We start from the raw sequence: 21375 nt of genomic DNA on the forward strand, positions 1-21375 counted from the left end.
AACTGCTACTCATTTCCCTATTTTACTGTACTGACAGAAGCACGGTGACCTTTGTAAGAATGACAATCGCTTCACAGATTGAGCTGCTTTCAACCCGAACACACATCCTGCGGCATTTCCTAGCCATGATGGCAATACGCAGTGCACAGATGCTAAATGGCTTGATGCTCCCAGCAGCACTATTTCCCCTGCCCCAATTTTCTTTTCCCTCCTGTCAGAATGCTTAATCTTGCAATTGTATGATTGCTTAACCCTTTAAACACCAAGGAACAGTAAGTCTGGTCCTACACTTTTTATTTTTAATGTCATTTATTTCTGGATTGTTTTATCAACTACTTCACTGATTAATGAATCTTATGGTTTTTAAAGGTAATTTTTTTTTTATTACTTTTTTTGTGTGTGTTTTATATATTATACTAGTTAATACTAGATACTCTTTTCTGTGTAAACTCATGACTCATGTCTTTGAGTTCTAACTCAAATATGTATATGAACAATGTGCTTAGGCTTTGTTGTTTCTGTATGTTTCTGCTTTATATTGATATTGACTAAGAACTGCATCCTTGTTATGCTTTTATTCACAAAATGAAATGTATGACTCCTATGCCTCATTTAAGTTGCTGCTACATGTCTGTTGCATTAATTCCTTTTTTGTGTTCTTAATGTACAATCTTGTAAAACATATATATTTTTTCTTTTTTATGGATTAAAACTGTTTTAATGTCCAGCCTTTTGATTGTATCCTATACCAGGGTATTTATAAGAACGCTTCAGTTGGAAGTGCGGAGATATTGAAGCATGACGATGCTGCATGTCTTGCTCTGCATTAACTAAACATTCATGTGCCATTCCTCCCCCTTTATCCCCACACGTCTGGGTGGCAAAAAACAAATCCTATGAATCTCTTGCTTTTTTTCCCTCAGGCACGCTGAATATGAAATTATGCTTTTTGCCTCTTGTGCTTGTTCTGTGCTTTCTTTTTCGGGTGTGTATACTCTGCTAATTTGTTTCGTTTGTTCTCTCTTTAGTGTATGACAAGCAGGGATTCCTAATTAAGCCTGATGGAAAGCTGTAAGTAACATACTATTGTGAGATTATATGTCTGTAATCCTAAATATATATATGTGTGTGTGTGTGTGTGTGTGTGTGTGTGTGTGTGTGTGTGTGTGTGTGTGTGTGTATGAATATTATTCAAATAAAACATTCCATCATATCAGCAGTGTAGGTTTGTGTGGATAAAGCGATGACGTGATCAAGAGACGGATTGTGTTTGAAGCGATGACATAGTGAGTTTGTGTTTCAGACTGTTCGACTACTTTGATTACAGAGCTAGATAACAAATGAACTCGGACCATGTGTGAGGTCACATGGTGGCCAAAAATGGTGGCTCTGCAAGGCTGTAAAAACAAAATCACCTTCACACATGCATTACTCTGCAGTTGCAGGTGGGCATTGTGGATGAACAATTCAATCACAGGCCAAGAGTGTATGCCATGGCGAGTGAACTGTTAACTGCTCTGCAGTGATATTTTGCTGAGAAGTCAGCCTTTTTTCATGTATTTTTCATCACTGTGTATTTCTTACACAAATTCAAATTCTTGCAATGCCACAGGCTAGATGTCCAATAAAGCAAAATTGCCTTGCATTCTGGGTAGAAGAGCTGTAAATGTTCTCTCTCTAATCATAGCATCCTTTAAACTTGTGCATGCAGAAGGCGAAGGTGATTGCTGTTTTTGTGTGTCACGCCATACAGGCATAATATTACAACCACCTGCCTAATATTGTCAGTTCCTGTTTTGCTGCCAAAACAGTCCTGACCCGTCAAGCATTAACATTATTATGTTCTTCAGCAATTTGAACTACAGGAGCTTGTCTGTTGGATAAGGACCACACATGGACCACTTTTAATTTATACTGACCACTGCAGACCAGGAACATCCAACAAGAGCTGCAGTTTTGGAGATGCTCTGACCCAGTCGTCTAGCATCACAATCTGGTCTTTGTCAAACTCAATAATTTTTCGGCTCGTCCATTTTTCCTGCTTCTAACACATCAACTTTGAGAAAAAAATGTTCACATGCTGCCTAATATATCTCACCCACTAACAGGTGCCATGAAGAAGAGATAATCAGTGTTATTCACTTTACCGCACATAATGTTAAGTCTAACTTCAGCAGTAATGTGTGTTTGTTGAACATCCCATTAGAACTCTATAAAGATAATTTTAACTCTTCGGGCAAGGCTTTCCACTAACTTTTGAACTGTTTCAGTTTAGCCACAAAAGCATTAGTGAGATCAGACACTGTGCAGGCTGCAGCACACTGGACTTTCATTTCATAGTAATACAGCATACAAAGACATTTTAGATAATTATGCCAAATATAGGTGTAACGGCCATGTCCCTAAAGACTTGTTACGAACACGATAATGTACAACTAATAACAGTGTTTATGTATGTATGTAAAACTTCAGGACCCCACCACCATTTTTTAAAATCATAATCCTTTTGTCTTTAAAGTAATGTTTAGTAAGTGAAACTCTGGTGAGTCACTGGTTGCCAGTACGTGTTTAGTCAGTGTGACCTCTAAAACCGCGAATATGGCATTTTCTATCTTGGCCAGTTGTTTGTTTGAGCAGTACAGAGCTATGCAGGTTATAAATGAAGCAGCTGAATATGTTTTGCAGCAGGACATTGTTGATAAATTGCCAATTTCTTTATTCGCCTCTCAATTCTTCTACATTCTTACTTGCAGTCCTCCATGGGAGGTCTTCTAGGCCTAAAGTGAAAAAAAAAGTGATCTCCCCTGTGAAGTCCACCTGTACAAATCACGTCCATCAACAAGTTGCCTTATTGCGCAGGGCTTTGCTGAGTATTAATGAGAGATCTCACTTGAAATCAGGAGACGTTCGGGGCGACTAATGCAAAATAAACAGTACCTCAGCCACTTAGGCTTCATTATTGTAGAGACAGTACCAATTCGAGGAGAGGGATTGTGGGAGCACATTGCAGCTGGTTCCTCAATAATTGAACTCTACACTCAGGTCGCACTGACCCCAAAACCTCAACGTGTGACTAATAAAAAAAACAAAACATTTCTTTTATTATTTCTCTATTAGTTTAGAGCATAGCGTGTTCTTTATTAAAAAATTTTGCATTGATGGTAATGATCCGCGAAGGTGTGTATAATGCACTTTTTAAAAACGTTTAATCATTAATGTTAACAGGCCATTTTTTTTTAATGTCTTTAAACATTGTTCTAATTAGAATCTCTAGGCCGGGATCTTTTTAGTCTTTACGAATGATTTAAAACGTGGCCAATAACCTCATTAATTCTGCAAAACAAGGCAGAAGGGTTTACGCAAGTTGATGTATTCAGAGATAATACAAGCTTGTTAGCAATTCGATAACGCCTCATTACACACTCACTTTGTTTTCCAAAACAAAAAGTAGGAATAAAAACAAGAGGGAAAATAGCTTAGGTCATCATAGAGTGTCAGTGTAGCCCAATAATGTTTATAATATTGCTGTGATATTATATGATGCATTTTTTTTTTTTATTGCCACTGGGATTCTGACCAACAAAGTGTAAAAGGAGGGCTTCTGCGATTTCCTCACATTTTCTGTTTCCTTTTTTTTTTTTTTTTTTTCCCTTTTGTTTTTTATGCAGGCCACTGGAGTTACAGTACAAGTATGGAAATTTGAGTAAAGGAGAATGTAAGCCTGGGTTTTCGGAGTTCAAGATGATCTCACTCTATCCAAAGTAAGTTTTTGTTCTGTTTTTTTTACTCCCCGCTTTTTTTCTGCACGTCATGATCAAGCCTTCTAATCAAAACATGTGCTAAAATAGCACAGATCTGCAGAAGCACATACATACACAAAACTCACATGGCCAAAACTTTTATATTTAGTCAAAATTGATAATACAATTGCATAAAATTATATATATATATATATATATATATATATATATATATATATATATATATATATATATATATATATATATCAATTAATTAGTATATAATGATTCTAACGATTGAATCAAAACTCTTTTTGTACAAGTTATTTAGCATGATGTCACGCCGACTTTCTGTTTTAAAAGGAATTGCATAAGCGTACAAAATCAGATTACACTTTTTTCTTCTGACTTTTTGAAATGAAATAATAATTTTTATTTGCTTATAAGCCACTGTAAATGTACTGTAAATGTACGTAACTAATACACCTTTGTATCAGGTACAACTACAGTAGTTCCTCTGTTGTTAATTTTTATTTTTAATAACACAAGCAAGAGGTGACTGTCTCTTTTGAGATGTTCAGATAACAGCTTGGTTGGTTTTCTGTGTATATTTGTGGTCCAACTGTGTTTAAAGGTTAAGATATTATCTTCTGGTATGTCTTTTATAATCAAACTCCTATGATGTTAGAGCGCATGTGAGCACAACACAACACTCAGGGTTTTTGGGTCTTAAAAAGTAAAGAATTATCTAAAAAAAAAATCAAAAGTTTAGACATGAAAAAGTCTTAAATTCGCTGTGCTAGGTCTTTAATAGTTTTAAACCGGTCTTGATTATCTGATGTCCATGTAACGCTACCTCTAATGCTTAGTGAAATGCTCCTTTTTTTGTGCGTGTCCAAATATATTTCAATGTATCACAACGACAAATGAGCCCAACATGCTACACCCAATGCAACACTGGCACAAATCTCTCTGGATTGTACCACAGGTGTAAAACGGATTTTATTTTGTCAGTTATGGGGAAGTGCATGTTTAGCGACAGTTGGCTTGAAAAAAAATGGTTCTATATGTGTGGGTGTGTTTTTGATGTTGTGATTATGTCTTACATTTTATTCTAAATGGTCTTAAAAAGGTCTTAAAAAGTCTTAAATTTACTTAATTAACCCTGCAGAAACCCTGAACACTGGTAAATGAATGATCAAAATTTTTGTATATTGTCTACAGTAATAATGGACGCACTCTTTTGCTGGAGAGTTGAGGATATATTTATTTTTGGGCGTCTATAGCTGGCTGAATGCTTTCCTTACTTCCTACAACAGCATTTAAGGTCACTTGAGGGTTTTTTATTATTAAGTTTTGCTACAACTAGACCTTGCACCAAACGTTCCCACAGTTTATAAGAATGCCAGGTGATGTCAGCTTGGCTCAGAAACGGGAGCTGGGGCGTGTGACTCGGGTCGGCGCGAGTGTGGTGCCTGCAAGTGGATCCAGATGGTAACACTAAATAGGCCGTTACATCTTAAATGTTTGTTGAGACACTAAACCTACAAAGCTTAGTTAGCCATGTAATTTACATCTGACACGCGTAGTTGAACGTGCCCCGAGTGCGCTCTAACTGAGTTTGACTTCAGACGTGAGCCGAGGACGTGGAAAAACAAACTAGATTAACCATAAAGCCTTTAGGGCATAAAGAGCCGTGACTGCTAATGAGTATTTCCTTGCACTCTACGCTGCATGTTGCACTGCGTACGTCAACTTGTGTACATTTTATTCATCAGTATTGATTGTGCTGAGCGAGATTATTGATGATTAATTTAGCGGTTTTAGAGGTAGAACACCACCACCATGTTGTCTGGTGTGAAATATGCACTTTAATGAACTGTGAGCATTGCAAAAACATGCACTATAGGAAAAAATGTTTGTGGACACCTGACCGTAAGACTTTCCACGTGCTTTCCGAACATCCCATTCCACATACCGAGTCCCCATTTGCTTGTATGTAACCTCTACTTTTCTGTGAAGATGTTCCACTAGATTCTGAACTGTGGTTGTGGAGATTTGTGTTAATTTAGCCACAAGGATGTTAGTAAAGGCAGGTACTGATGTAGGGTAAGGAGGCCTGGGGTGCAGTCAGTGTTTCAATTCATCCCAAAGGTGTTCAATAGGGTTGAGGTCAGAGCTCTGCAGCAAGTCAAGATCTTCCACTTCAATTCATGCAAACCATATCCTAGTTCAAGTAGAGGAAAAATTTAATGCCACCACACCCAAAGACATAATTGTATGCCTTCAACATTGAGGTAACAATTTGGGGAAAAGACACACGTGACTGGAAAAGTCCCAATACTTTTGTCCATATAGTGCAGATACTGCACTTTTTTTGTATAAGATGTATGAATGTAGCAGGAAAAAACGCATATAACCATGCAGATTTAACTGTTCGCCTTGTTACCTCACCTAAAGCCATATGATTCTGACGTGGAGGCGGATGTTAAATCACTGATGCTGTGATGATGCAGATTTTGGCTTTCACAGGTTTTTTAGTGCTTTTTTTAAACTCTGTATTGGTGTGCCTGTACATAATCCTTTCCTTATTAAAAAAAATCAATAATGAGTTTTTTTTTTTTTTTTTTTTTTGCTATGGACATTGTAGCACCCCCTAATGGGCACCTAGAGGGAAACGTGCATCTTGGAGAAAAGTATATAAAGTTCAGAAAACACGTAAATGTTGTTGATGTAAAAATAGTTTCTTGGTTCTTGAGAAAAAAAAAAGAATTTGACCAAATAGATTAGAGGACTTGAATCAACAGTATAGAACAGAATAGATTAGCTGAAATGAATCACATTTCAAATAACCGCACCTGCATGACTGAGAATCATAATCATAAATAGAATATAATATGACCAACGTGGTGTTGATTGTTAAGGTTTAAGTTTGGTAATGACTGGTAATGCAGTCAGTTTTATTTAGATGCAGTAATATACAAGTAGAAGTACGAGAATCCGTGAAATTCCCTGTGTCGCTGTGTCAGTTTTAAAATGTAATACAGGGAAAGTTATCATCAGATGTCATTAATTGCTCACAGTGAATGTGCACAATGGGATTTTAATTTTTTCAAGTATACAGCTAATACGGGGTTTTATTTAATTTATTTCTTTATTTTCACCAATAATTATAATAATTTCAAAAAACGAGAAGTTGCTCACTCGTTCGAATTTCTTTAACCTGGGTTATAACAATGGTTTGCTGAGATTAGCAACCTACTGATGCACTGAGGTGACAAAGCATCACTTTTGAGGGATGTCTGCTCTTAAGTACTGGAAGACATTCTTGTGTAAAAACTCATTCTCTGCCCAACGCGCACGCACACAATCGCGTCGGTTTTTAACCGTAGTATCAGTTTTTCAGGCTGTTAAACTAATAAATCCTATATTCATATCGTTTTTTTGTGCACTGCTATAATGTGTTGTTATTTAAATGTTTGTTGGAGGTGCAGCATCCATATTTTTTCTCCAATCATGACATGAAACATAGAGCTACATAATAGCTTCTCTGTCTAGGGAGTCTTGAGGGAATTTCCAAGCAGCTCAGAAGTGAGAGGAGTAAGATGGCGCACGCTGATAATATCCGATTGCATTGACTGAATGGAAATAAGGTTGTTCCAGAAGCATGTTCTACTTGCAGAACAAAGCATTGCATCTGTTCTTAGTATGTCTGACCAGGAGCCGGCAGTAATAAGTACGTGTTTGTGTGTGTGTGGAGGTGATATTCAGGGTCACGGGGCGCTTGGTGAACCCTTGTCCGCCTCACTTAAAGCACAGAGCTGTGAGGAATTCCAGAGCTGCTCGTTGGGGTTTAATTCTCAGCGTTTGTGGGAATGGACAGCGAGCACCTGCGTTATTACCACATTCTTATGCGTCGGCCGGATTTCTGCGGATCATAACTAAAGTGCTGACAGGACTTCTCCAGGCCAACAAGTCGTTGGTTTCATAACGGTGTTGAATAATTGTGGTCGTGCTTGATCGAAGTGGACAATCGGTACCGATTCAGTCCTGATTAAAAGGGTCAGAGTGATAATCACTCACAGAGGCTGTATGGCGAACAAACGAGTAACACACAGTTTATAACACAGCCTTGTACCAAACGTGTGCAGTGTATGCTAGTGTAGTGTAGTGCTGCAATTAGTCCTCCGGTGTATTGACGACAGTTTCTGCTGTGCTTCTCTTCGTTTCTTTCTCCTCTTTTTTTTTTTTTTTTGTGAACAGAATATTGTGGTTTCATATGTCAGCGACACTTGTTTAATCAGGTTTGTTCAACTTGAGCAGTATGTAGCAGAGGGAGTGTTGGTTACGAAAAGCTGTAATAATTGGTCAGGGCATTCATATCCTAGTGCTGTTGAAGTCTCAGTTTCTGGCTGAACATTTTATAAATGCGTTTAAACAGGGATGGTACCTTTACTATAAAATTGAATAGAAATATCTTCTTCAGGCACTCGTATGGGTAATGTTTCACATAAACGTATGAAAATGTGCGTTACTGTTGATTTTTCATGTGCATCAAATGGAACAAACATCCAGTAAGAGCACTAATTAACAAGTACATTTTTAACACGAGAATGGCTTCAGGCAGACGTGCTTTACTTTGAAAGTGAGGGGGAAAAAGGGAAGCAGGTAAGAGAACATTTGTGGCTGTTGGAACAACATTATATGTAACTAAACAAACTTGTAACACTTTTTTTTTGCATTGGCAAATAATTTCTATGGAAGTCCTGGGAGGCCACGCATTATAACATTTTCTTCTTCATAGTTTCATTCTCTCTCTCTCTCTCTCTTTCTCTCTCTCTCTCTCTCTCTCTCTCCTCCTTATTTACCTTTAATTCCTCCTGTGCTTTTGCAGGTTTGTGAAACCGGCCCCCATGTTCCTTGACCTGAATTTTAAACGCATGTCGAAGATCAGCAACTACCCCCCACCTTTCGGGATAAAAACACAAGGTAGGAGTGTGTACCTCTACACCCATTGTTTTTTATCTCAAGTTACTTACACAGGAAATAACAGCTACTGCCATCAGATCTTCATTTGAATTATTATTTTTCTGTAACTACAATTCATGCACTGCTCACGGTTCGCAGGCCTTACATGCAGAAAATAAGAACTGGCATTGTGACTTCTCTCCTTTGTGCTGTTCCCCACAGCATGTATAGTGTAGCATGTATAGTGAGCGCGCCCCCCACATTTCAGCTCGTTTTAGTATTTCTTCTCAAGAGACAGTAGTATAGAAATAAAACTTGGATCTATTTTAGAGTAGTCAGTGTGCAGCTTGTATAGCAGTACAGATTTACTGTCCTCTGAAAATAACTCAATATACAGCATTATTGTCTAAATAGCTGGAAAAAAAATGAAGTGAAGTGTCGATTGCCGTGATTTGTGCTCTTACATGGATTGTTAACTGTGAGACCATATATAGACAGGGGTGTGCCTTTCCAAATCAACTTGTAGAAACATCTCAATATTGATCAGTGAGAACAGGATGCACCTGAGCTAAATTTTTTGTATCATGGTCAAAGCTGTGAATACTTTTGAGGAAATTCTACAAACAAATTGGAATAAGGCTGTAACATAACAAAATGTGGAAAAAGTTAAGCGCTTTAAGTACTTTCTGGATGCACTGTACTTGGCCACTCAATCGCCTTCCTCAAGGCAGTTGTCATCTTGGTGCTGTGTTTTTAGGAAGATTTCATGTTGGAAAACTGCCTTTTGGCCCAGTTTTTGAAAGGAGGGCATCATGTTCTGCTTCAGAATGTCACAGTACAACTTGGAATTCATGTTTGCCCTCATTTAACTGCAGCTCTCATGCAGCTCCAGACCATGATGCTAACACTACCATGCTTGACTGTAGGCAAGACACAATTTTCTTGGTCGTCACCACACATGCTGGACCCCATCTGAGCCAAACAAGTTTATATTGGCCTCATCAGACCACAGGACATGGTTCCAGTAATTTGTGCTCTTGGACAGGTTGTCTTCTTGTTAGCCAGCTTCAGAAAAGACTTCCTTCCGAGACGACAGCCATGCAAACTGAGTCTGAGTATGGTCTGAGCAATGACAACTTCCGCTTCTGCAACCTCTAAAGCAATGCTGGCTGCACTCATGCCTCTGTCTCTGTCTTGGAAAACCTTTGTATGACCATGGCTACTGTACTGTAACTAAGTTTCAGGGTGTTACCGATTTTCTTGTAGCCTAGGCCATCTTTGTGGAGAGCAACAATTCTAATTCTCAGATCCTCAGAGAATTCTTGGCCATGAGGTGCCATGTTGAACATCCAGTGGTCAATATGAGAGAATTGTACTCAAAACACCAAGTTTGAACTGCTATAATACAAGATGCAGCTGTTATCACTTAGGGTGTACTCACTTTTGTTGCCAGTTAAATTGACAAAGACAGTAAATCTGTTGCAGATGTGCTCATATTTAGCATAACCGTCCGTTTGCAAGTGTGCTATCGCTTTTATACAACAGTTCTACAAAGAAATTTCACATTTTGCTGAAAATTCGTGGAGCATAATCGCACAGCCCCCTTCTAGTTTTGAATTATTTTGATGCAATTTTGACCTGAAGCTGAGTCTTGGAACCTTCTTCTTCTTCTTCTCTCATTAGGGGTCGCCACAGCGGATCATCTGTCTCTATACCACCCTGTCCTCTACATCTGCCTCTTTCACACCAACTACCTGCATGTCTTCCCTCACCACATCCATGAACCTCCTCCTTGGCCTTCCTCTTTTCCTCCTACCTGGTGGCTCCATCCTCAGCATTCTTCTACCAATATAATTCATGTCCCTCCTTTGCACATGTCCAAACCATTTCATTCTCGCCTCCCTCACCTTGTCACCAAAACATCCTACATGCGCTGTCCCTCTAATAAACTCATGTCTAATCTTATCCATCCTCGTCACTCCCAACGAAAACCTCAACATCTTCAGCTCTGCTACCTCCAGCTCCACCTCCTGTCTTTTACTCAATGCCACTGTCTCTAATCCATACAACATCGCAAGTCTCACCACAGTCCTATAAACTTTCCCTTTCATTTTTGCAGATACCCTACTATCACAAATCACTCCTGTTACTCTTCTCCACCCTGCCCGCACTCTTTTCTTTACTTCCCTAACACACTCTCCATTACTTTACACTGTTGACCCCAGGTACCTGAACTCCTCCACCTTCTCCACCTCTTTTCCCTGCAACCGCATCACTCCACTGCCCTCCCTCTCATTCACACACATGTACTCTGTCTTACTCCTACTGACTTTCATTCCCCTTCTCTGCAGCGCATATCTCCACCTCTCCAGGCTCTTCTCAACCTGCTCCCTACTCTTACCACAAATCACAATATCATCTGCAAACATTATAGTTCAGGGAGACTCCTGTCTGACATCGTCCGTCAACCTGTCCATCACCACTGCAAACAGGAAAGGGCTCAGGGCCGATCCTTGATGCAGTCTAACCTTCACCCTGAACCAGTCTGACTTTCCTACTGCACACTTCACTGCTGTCACACTGTCCTCATACATGTCCTGCACCACCCTCACATACTTCTCTGACACACCTGCCTTCCTCATACAATACCACAACTCCTCTCTTGGCACTCTGTCGTACGCTTTCTCTAAATCCACAAATACACAATGCAATTCCTTCTGTCCTTCTCTATACTTCTCCATCAACATCCTCGAATCAAATAATGCGTCTTTGGTGCTCTTCCTCGGCATGAAACCATACTGTTGCTCACAGATGGTCACCTCTTCCCTCAGCCTGGCTTCCACTACTCTTTCCCATAACTTCATGGTGTGACTGATCAACTTAATTCCCCTGTAGTTACTGCAGGTCTGCAAATCACCCTTATGCTTAAAGATCGGTACCAGCACACTCCTTCTCCATTCCTCAGGCATCTTCTCACCTTCCAAAATCCTGTTAAACAATCTGGTTAAAAACTCCACTGCCATCTCTCCTAAACATCTCCACGCTTCTACCGGTATGTCATCTGGTCCAACCGACTTTCCATTCTTCATCCTCTTAATCGCTGCTCTCACTTCCTCCTTACTAATCCTATCTACATCCTGCTTCACCAACTCCACATCATCCAACCTTCTCTCTCTCTGATTTTCCTCATTCATCAGCTGCTCAAAATACTCCCTCCACCTTCTTAACACACTTTCCTCACTAGTCAACACATTTCCCTCTCAATCCTTTACTGCTCTAACTTGCAGTACATCCTTCCCAGCTCGGTCCCTCTGCTTGGCCAATCGGTATAAATCCTTTTCTCCTTCCTTAGTGTCCAACCTCTCATACAGCTCCTCATATGCCTTTTCCTTGGCTTTCAGCATCAGATGGTGGTCTGTAGGATGGTTTTGGAGGTGGAGAAGAAGAGGATGAGAGTGAGTCCATCCCTTTTAACCTGCTGCCGCATCTCCTTGTACTCCTGCCTACTTTTCTCATCACTCTGTCTATCCCACTTTTGTTTTGCCAACCTCTTTCTCCTTATGCTCTCCTGCACTTCCTCATTCCACCACCACATCTCCTTGTCTTGCTTTCTATTTCCAGATGTCACCCCAAGTACTTTTCTAGCTGTCTTCCTCATCACTCCTGCAGTAGTTGCCCAATCACCCAACACCTCTTCACCACCACCGAACCCCTGTCTGACCTCTTCCCTGAACCTCACACTACACTCTTCCTCCTTCAGTTTCCACCATTTTATTCTTCTTTCAGTCCTCACTCTTATCCTCTTCTTCTCCACCTCCAAAACCATCCTACAGACCACCATCCGATGCTGTCTAGCTACACTGTCCCCTGCCAACACCTTACAGTCTCCAATCTCCTTCAGGTTGCATTTCCTGCATAGCACATAGTCCACCTGTGTGCACCTTTCTCCACTCTTATACGTCATCCTATGATCCTCCTTTTTCTTAAAATACGTGTTCACCACTGCCATTTCCATCCTTTTAGCAAAATCACCCACCATCTGCCCTTCCACATTCCTCTGTTTAAAACCATACCTACCCATCACCTTCTCATCCCTTCTGTTCCCTTCACCTACATGCCCATTAAAGTCTGCCCCAATCACCAATCGTTCTTTCCTAGGTACACCATCTACCAATTCATCTAATTCACTCCAGAATCTTTCCTTCTCCTCCATCTCACAGCCAACTTGTGGAGCAAAGGCACTGATGACATTTATCATCATCCCTTCAACTTCCACCTTCACGATCATCACCCTATCAGAAACTCTCTTCACCTCCACTACACTCTTACTGTACTCTTCCTTCAGAATCACCCCTACACCATTTCTCTTTCCATCCACACCATGATAAAACAGTTTAAACCCACCTCCAATGTTCCTGGTCTTACTCCCTTTCCACTTGGTCTCCTGAACACACAACATATCTACCTTTCTCCTCTCCATCATATCAGCTACCTCTCTCCCTTTACCCGTCATAGTACCAACATTTAAAGTACCAACCCTAACCTCTACTCTCCTACACTGCTCTTTCCCTGCCCTCTCTGTAGATGTCTTCCACCTCTCCTTCTCCTCCTTCGGCCAACAGTAGCCCAATTTCCACCGGTACCCTGTCGGCTAACGATACCTGTGGCGGTCGTTGTTAACCCGACCCTCGACCGATCCGGTATGAAATTCTCATTTGTGATCCGCATATTTGATTTGGCACGTTTTACGCTGGATGCCCTTCCTAACGCAACCCTCCCCATTTACCCGGGCTGGGGACCGGCACTAAGAGTGCACTGGCTTGTGCATCCATAATGGCTGGGTTGAGTCTTGGAAACTGGAAGCAACTAATACTCAGGACTTAAATTTCCTTCGTTAGTGGCCCAATTCTGGTAAACTTACTACTTTAATTTCTGAGGCTTTCTCTTTGTAGATCAGTGTAAGTGGACTGAAATTACATGTTGCATAATATTAGCCATTTATATGTAATCTACAATTAAAAATATTGTAATGTTTGTTTGTTCTTGAATGCTTAAAAAGAGTTCTGAATGATGTTAAGAGCTCCTGCAGTAAAGGTTTTTTTGTGGGTGTGGGTGTGGGTGTGGGTGTGGGTGTGGGTGTGAGTGTGAGTGTGAGTGAAAGAAAGAAAAAGTTTTTCTGGTTATGTTTTTTTTTTTTTTTTATTAAAATTTTTTTTTTTAAAACACATTAATAGATGCACACTGAGCAGTACATATGACTGTGCACATTAAAATCCATCCATCCATCCATTTTTTCTAACTTAAACTGTTTGTAATGATCAATGTTCAACATTTTAATCTGTATAAATCCTATGTAAGAGAAACATTTAAATAAAACTCTTTGATAAAAATGGTTTTAGTCCTTTTATGCTTGGTGCATTCTGCAAGATTGTTTCCCTGATTATTAGATTGGATTAGATTAGAATCAACTTTATTGCTATTGCACATATTATGGTACAAGGCAAAGAAATAGATTTAGCACCTAACCAGTAGTGCATTAGTAAATAAAATATTTACATATGTACAGGTTGGTAAGGCTAGGTTATGAGATGTATAGGAATAAATATGATAAATGTATGAATATAAATAAACTGTACACAGAAAGGGGATTATATATTATATATAGAACGAGTACAATGGTCTTTAATGGTGCAATAAATGCGATGTTTGTATACAGTGTGTTATGAAAAGAGTTATATACATGTGCAAAATGATAGGTTGCAAAAAAAGAAGGCTATTATATGAAGTATGTGCAACAGTTATAGTAGTGCAATATTGATTATTACAGTATAAATAAAGTGTGCATGAGTAGATCATCAAGTCACCGTGTTATTTTGGTGCTCCGCGTCTTCAGGCGATTCTTCTCACCGTCTAATTGCGTCTCGTGTCTCGTTCCCTGTCTGCAAGAGACGTGTAGCCTCAGACATTTTTAAGCACATTTCAGTTCTATTTCCACAATGAATCGTGTCGTGTATCCCTCTGTAAACATCCGCTCTTCTGTGCCTCAGAACCCTGTATCAAGCTTCTCATCCACAGTACTATCACTTCTGAAACAACTTATTTGGCATGTCTTCCCCTAACGGTAGTTAGGAACAGAACAAAATAAACACAAACTTGACGTGATTCTTTCCAGCACACCGTTTAAAAATAGCTCTATTTCTTTTAACTAGACACTGGAAATGTCTCACCAAGCAGAATTTCCTCCACCCTTTTTCTTGTTTCCGAACATATTCTCATTCGCAGGATCGACAGCTTCTAAGTTTATCTCTGTGAGAAAGCAGGATTTGGGGGATCTCTGGGTGGCAGATAATGTGTGCATCTCAGCATAAAGTGCAAGCAACTTATTGGAAGTCATGTAGTGTGAAATAGTCAGCAGCTTTAAAATGGTGTGAATATCATGTAGTGTGCACTCAGCATAAAATGTTTTTAATTAGCCTAGTTCCTCTGTGACATTTAAACTGCAGTGTGGCATTCAAGTCAATGACCCCATGAGAGTTTCTAGTGTTGTGAAATGCAAAGAACAGGAAACTCATCATTTCCTTTAAGTAATAATGTTCTGCAATGTACCGCTGTCAGTATTTTCCACCCACCACTGAAGACTAAATTCAGCAATCATCTTCTGTAAATGAGCTTATCGTTAATTTCTAAATTATAAAAGTCATTTGAATACAGTGACACTGTTGCCTGTTGTGCAATAAAAAAATATCACCTACATAATTACTTTATCATGATTTGAACTTTATTTAATAATAACTAATGTTGGGAGTTTGGAGTTAGCTTGAATGTTAGGGAGAGATCTAGGACTCTACTCACACAAGTCTGCATGGAATAAATTTTGCTCATAATTCTGGACATTGTTCTCTCTCCACAGAAAATATGATCACTGTTATTTTAGATGAAACAAAAAACTACGGGCTTGGAGATGAACTTGACAGGTTTTGCTTTTTCCTACTCTTTGTGATAAAGCTGCATGTTCAGTTACATATTGTCCTTTTCCTAATCGGTGTTGATTTCACATTGTTTTTGCTGTCTGTCTGCTGTATTTCTCATGCAGATTGAGCTGTAAGAGGTGCATCATCGTTGGAAATGGGGGGATCCTTTTTAACAAGTCTCTAGGCTCTAAAATTGATGAATACGATGTGGTCGTAAGGTAAGTCATAGATGCATAGATACCTAGAATTTGATTGTGTTGCTTTTGTGTATACCAATATATATGGGTCACCTGGTCTAAGTATGGTATGTGATTTTTGAGCATTTGCATTCCACATTTAGTATCAATTTGCTCTTATAATTCCCCTCCACTCTTCTGGGAAGATGTTCCACTAGATTTTGGAGGGTGCTTATGGATATTTGTGTTCATCAGCCACAAGGGAATTACGGAAGGCAGGTACTGGTATAGGTGAGGTGAGGAGACCTGGGGTGCAGTCACATTCATCCCAAAGCTGTTCAGTAGGGATGAGATCAGAGCTCTATAGCAGACCACTCAAGATCTTCCTCTCCATTGCCATGCTGGAACATGCTAAATTTTATTATAGCGCATCTAAAGACATTGTGTACAATTGAGTGCCTCCAGCTTTATGGGAACAGTTTGGAAAAGAACCACATAGAGCACGAAAGGTCAGGTGACCTAATACTTTTGTCCATATAGTGTGTTTGTGTGTATGAAAAGCATGTTTTAGAGCAAAGGTCCACAACCATAGACCAGACCAGACCAGGCCCTGAATCATAACATGATATGCATGTTATTGTGTTCAGTTGTGTTTAGAGAATCGCTGGCTAAAATGAGCTCATAACTGTTTTAAAATATAAGATAAATACAAGATAAAATATAGCTGCTGTTTAGTGGTATTTCCTTTTTGCCACCCAATTTTGTGACCTAATGAATAAGATGTATTAGTGTCAACCCCTAATGAGTGTCACTGTGTGATTTGCTGCTGTAGACTAAACGAGGCTCCAGTGAGAGGCTACGAGAAGGACGTGGGAACTAAGACCACCATGCGCATCACATATCCAGAAGGAGCCATTCAGAAACCTGATCTTTACGAGAAGAGCTCTCTCTTCGTTTTTTCTGCCTTCAAACCACCGGACCTCAAATGGCTCAAGCACATAGTGTTCAAGGAGAAAGTGGTAGGTCACTGAAGAGGAAATAAGGGTGCATTAATTTTCACCATATCTTATAATGAGCTCCTCAAAATATAGTTGCACATGTACCTTTATTAATGCTCGGTATTAACCAATAATAACAAAAACATAATACATATGATGACATGATAATGATAACGTAATAATTATCTTAAATATTGTCTTAAAAAAACACACCAGTGTCTTACAGATCTTGAATTTCTTATGTGATTTTAATTTTATGTATTTAGAGGTGTTTCTATATAATATAGATATATAATAATCCCATTTTCACTAGTGATTTTGGAGCGTAAAGTGTGTCCCATCACACTCATCAAATATCAGCAGTGGAGCGTTTTATGTAGATTTTGGGAAGGGAAAAGAACTTCTGATGAGTGTTGACCGTTTTAGATGTCAAATAGAGGTCATGATGTTCACTATAATAGCCGTGCTATTTATAGGGGTCATTTTATACGGTATATTTAAAAACATTTCGCAGAACACGGTGAGAAACAAGTATCAAGCAACTGACCTAATGGACACTGTAATCGCATTAATATTGAGTCGGTATTCTTCTGTGTAATCCTTGCACGTCACCCTGAAAGAGAAATGTCATTTTCAATTAGGCTCTACTAGTAAGGCTTGGTGAACAGAGACAAGGCTATTGTGGAGAAGGCACTTCCTGAGTAGCATTTCTCTTTTCTGAGGCGGGTATGTGGGACAGATGGTTTCCTGTGTGTGGGGGATCAATGACGATCCTTTCAGCTTTCTTCCTGGCCTTGGTGACGTGAAGTTCCTTAATTGAGAGCTGCTTCAGGGCTCCACTCAAACATCTAGGACAAGTGCCAGCATGCTTACAATGAAGTAATTACAGATCTGTCACAGGGAGATTTTGTAGCGAAGCTGTCTGCGGGCTATCACGCTCGCCAAAGACGGAAAGTTTCGCTGTTCCAGTTAATTATCCGTCCAAAGACGCGTTTCTGCATAGTGGCCAAAAGAAACCAGAGTTATGTTCAAATCAGCTGCTGTTCCTATAAAAATTCAGAAAGTATCCAACATGAGCGCATCAAAAATGACACCAATTCGACAGAAAGCCTATGGTGATAAACAGTTATTGCAGCAGCACACACACATCATTAACACCTCAGAATATCTTTGCTATCCAAGGGTCAGTTTAACCAAAGGATGCCTCTGTATTTAGCATTTTCAGCTATAGACAAAGTGTTCAGGTAGCGTCATAATGACAGGTACGTGTTTTTATTTTTGGCTGACTGTGGAGGCTTTTTGCATGTCTCCTTCACAGAGAAGGCAATGTCATAGTTCTCGCCGAAAAAGACTCTCATGACAGCCATGGAGATCCCAAAGATGTTTCAGCAATAATGTATTTTTAAATTTTAATTGTTTATGTTAAACAAAATTGGAACCTGGCCCTTGTCTATTAAAAAGACTTGCTTCTGTAAGCGTTTAGCCCATATTTCATATTAAAAATTTTTTTCATTTCAATTCATCCTTTATCTGTAGATGGAGAAATATGTACCTGTACATACATATAACTTGCTTTGTTTTGCTTGCTTCTGTTCTTTTGATATTCCCACATGATGGAGGTCCAATATAGAAGAAAATCTGTAGTGTATCTGGTGCGATAAATCAGGGCATGTGTGACTGTACGTGTAAGAGGTCACTAATAGGTGACTGCCACTATGTAGCTCTGAAACAGGCACTTAACACTGTACCTAATTATCCGTAATCAAAAGAAGAATAGCCTCTCTATGTCTTTAAGATAGTATTGGAAAATGTTAACGGTGTGTTTGTGTATTTTTGGTTGAACGCATACATTTGGCCTCAAATCTTGCACATCTTTAGGGTTTTTTTTTCTGATATGTTTGAAGCAGATTTGATCATGACCTGGGGAAATGCTAGGCTTCCACACTGCTCAGCCAGAGGGTTTTCTAATTTAGTGCAGTAATGGAAATATATACCATGTGACTATTTAGGATGATCAAACACGTCTTTACGTTTGTTTGAATAAAAAAAAAAAAAACACATACTCATCAAATGGCCGCAAGGATTGTAAATTAAGTAGATAAAGTTGCTGGGATAAGGAGCGAGTCTCCTGAAAGAGGTTTGGCTATTTCAGTAAACACACAAAGCCCACACACAGCTCAAAGAAAACTGTTAATACGAGCCGAACAAATGGAGTATCGCTATAATCTGATAAGGTTAGTAGGGCAGATTCCATAGAGCTTTTTAACAGCACTTCACATGGGTTACTGCGCTTTTCAATTAAGAGAGCAATAAGTCAGCGCTTCATCTACTATTACACTTGATAGAGCAAAGAGGTACGTCTTACATACATTGTTTGCGAGATTGGGTGGATATTCTTCCCCCAGAGCAATTAAAATAGCTTTGGTGTTTTGGGATGGTAAATTGGATGTAGCTGTAGTCGGGTACAGCTCAGACCAATTAACTTGTCCAAGTATGGTAACCCTGAATATAAGATGTTCAAATTATATTATCCTCAATTGCACCTACACTTTCATACATGTTTCCAGGCAGAAGAAGGAGCGTGCGTGCGTGTGTGTGTGTTGCAGTGCATTATTTTGACATGGCCCTTGTATGTACAGTGAGGAAAATAAGTATTTGAACACCCTGCTATTTTGCAAGTTCTCCCACTTAGAAATCATGGAGGGGTCTGAAATTGTCATCGTAGGTGCATTTTCACTGTGAGAGACATAATCTAAAAAGAAAAATCCAGAAATCACAATATATGATTTTTAAACTATTTATTAGTATTATACAGCTGCAAATAAGTATTTGAACACCTGTCTATCAGCTAGAATTCTGACCCTCAAAGACCTGTTAGTCTGCCTTTAAAATGTCCACCTCCACTACATTTATTATCCTAAATTAGATGCACCTGTTTGAGGTCGTTAGCTGCATAAAGACACCTGTCCACCCCATACAATCAGTAAGAATCCAACTACTAACATGGCCAAGACCAAAGAGCTGTCCAAAGACACTAGAGACAAAATTGTACACCCCCACAAGGCTGGAAAGGGCTACGGGGAAATTGCCAAGCAGCTTGGTGAAAAAAGGTCCACTGTTGGAGCAATCATTAGAAAATGGAAGAAGCTAAACATGACTGTCAATCTCCCCCGGACTGGGGCTCCATGCAAGATCTCACCTCGTGGGGTCTAAATGATCCTAAGGAAGGTAAGAAATCAGCCCAGAACTACAAGGGAGGAGCTGGTCAATGACCTGAAAAGAGCTGGGACCACCGTTTCCAAGGTTACTGTTGGTAATACACTAAGACGTCATGGTTTGAAATCATGCATGGCACGGAAGGTTCCCCTGCTTAAACCAGCACATGTCCAAGCACGTCTTATGTTGGCCAATGACCATTCGGATGATCCAGAGGAGTCATGGGAGAAAGTCATGTGGTCAGATGAGACCAAAATAGAACTTTTGGGTCATAATTTCACTAAACGTGTTTGGAGAAAGAAGAATGATGAGTACCATCCCAAGAACACCATCCCTGCTCTGAAGCATGGGGGTGGTAGCATCATGCTTTGGGGGTGTTTTTCTGCACATGGGACAGGGCGACTGCACTGTATTAAGGAGAGGATGACCGGGGCCATGTATTGCGAGATTTTGGGGAACAACCTCCTTCCCTCAGTTAGAGCATTGAAGATGGGTCAAGGCTGGGTCTTCCAACTTGACAATGACCCGAAGCACACAGCCAGGATAACCAAGGAGTGGCTCCGTAAGAAGCATATCAAGGTTCTGGCATGGCCTAGCCAGTCTCCAGACCTAAATCCAATAGAGAATCTTTGGAGGGAGCTCAAACTTCGTGTTACTCCGCGACAGGCCAGAGACCTGACTGATCTAGAGAAGATCTGTGTGGAAGAGTGGGCCAAAATCCCTCCTGCAGTGTGTGCAAACCTGGTGAAAAACTACAGAAAACGTTTGACCTCTGTAATTGCAAACAAAGGCTACTGTACCAAATATTAACATTGACTTTCTCAGGTGTTCAAATACTTATTTGCAGCTGTATCATACACATAAATAGTTTAAAAATTATACATTGTGATTTCTGTATTTTTTTTTTTTAGATTATGTCTCTTACAGTGGACATGCACCTACGATGACAATTTCAGACCCCTCCATGATTTATAAGTGGGAGAACTTGCAAAATAGCAGGGTGTTCAAATAATTATTTTCCTCACTGTAGCTGCTTATTTGGAATGCAACCAATCTAGAACGTTCATCAATCCAACATCAGTTTTACCCGAATGCCAAATTTGATGCATTGTGTCGATTTACTGGAACGAGTCGTTGTTTTTCTTTAAGGTGCCATCATTAAACAAAGATTTGCTTTTGTGCAGCCGAAAGAATGCCGAATAAATGAAGCGTTTTTATGAGATAACTGTTTTCCGTTCGGACGTCCTCACCCATTACAGAATGCCCTCTCCCATTTAACCTTCTAGTTGAACCATTGTATATTCAT

General features: G+C 39.7%; 1 protein-coding gene across 6 annotated transcripts in view; it reads left to right on the forward strand.

Moving 5' to 3' along the window:
* Positions 1–21375, forward strand: part of st3gal3a (ST3 beta-galactoside alpha-2,3-sialyltransferase 3a) — a 63318-nt gene that overhangs the window by 31484 nt on the left and 10459 nt on the right. For all 6 annotated transcript variants that reach the window (XR_014538036.1, XR_014538037.1, XM_083569843.1 and 3 more), the window contains 6 exons: positions 1029–1071; positions 3669–3761; positions 8635–8729; positions 15619–15682; positions 15802–15897; positions 16688–16874. Coding sequence is in view for 4 of the 6 variants with exons in the window: in XM_083569843.1 (XP_083425969.1) it covers positions 1029–1071; positions 3669–3761; positions 8635–8729; positions 15619–15682; positions 15802–15897; positions 16688–16874 (578 nt within the window). In the remaining 2 variants the exon portion in view is untranslated. The remainder of the gene's footprint in view (positions 1–1028; positions 1072–3668; positions 3762–8634; positions 8730–15618; positions 15683–15801; positions 15898–16687; positions 16875–21375) is intronic.

Source organism: Silurus aristotelis (assembly GCF_946808225.1).
Source record: "Silurus aristotelis genome assembly, chromosome: 2".
Lineage (NCBI taxonomy): Eukaryota > Metazoa > Chordata > Actinopteri > Siluriformes > Siluridae > Silurus > Silurus aristotelis.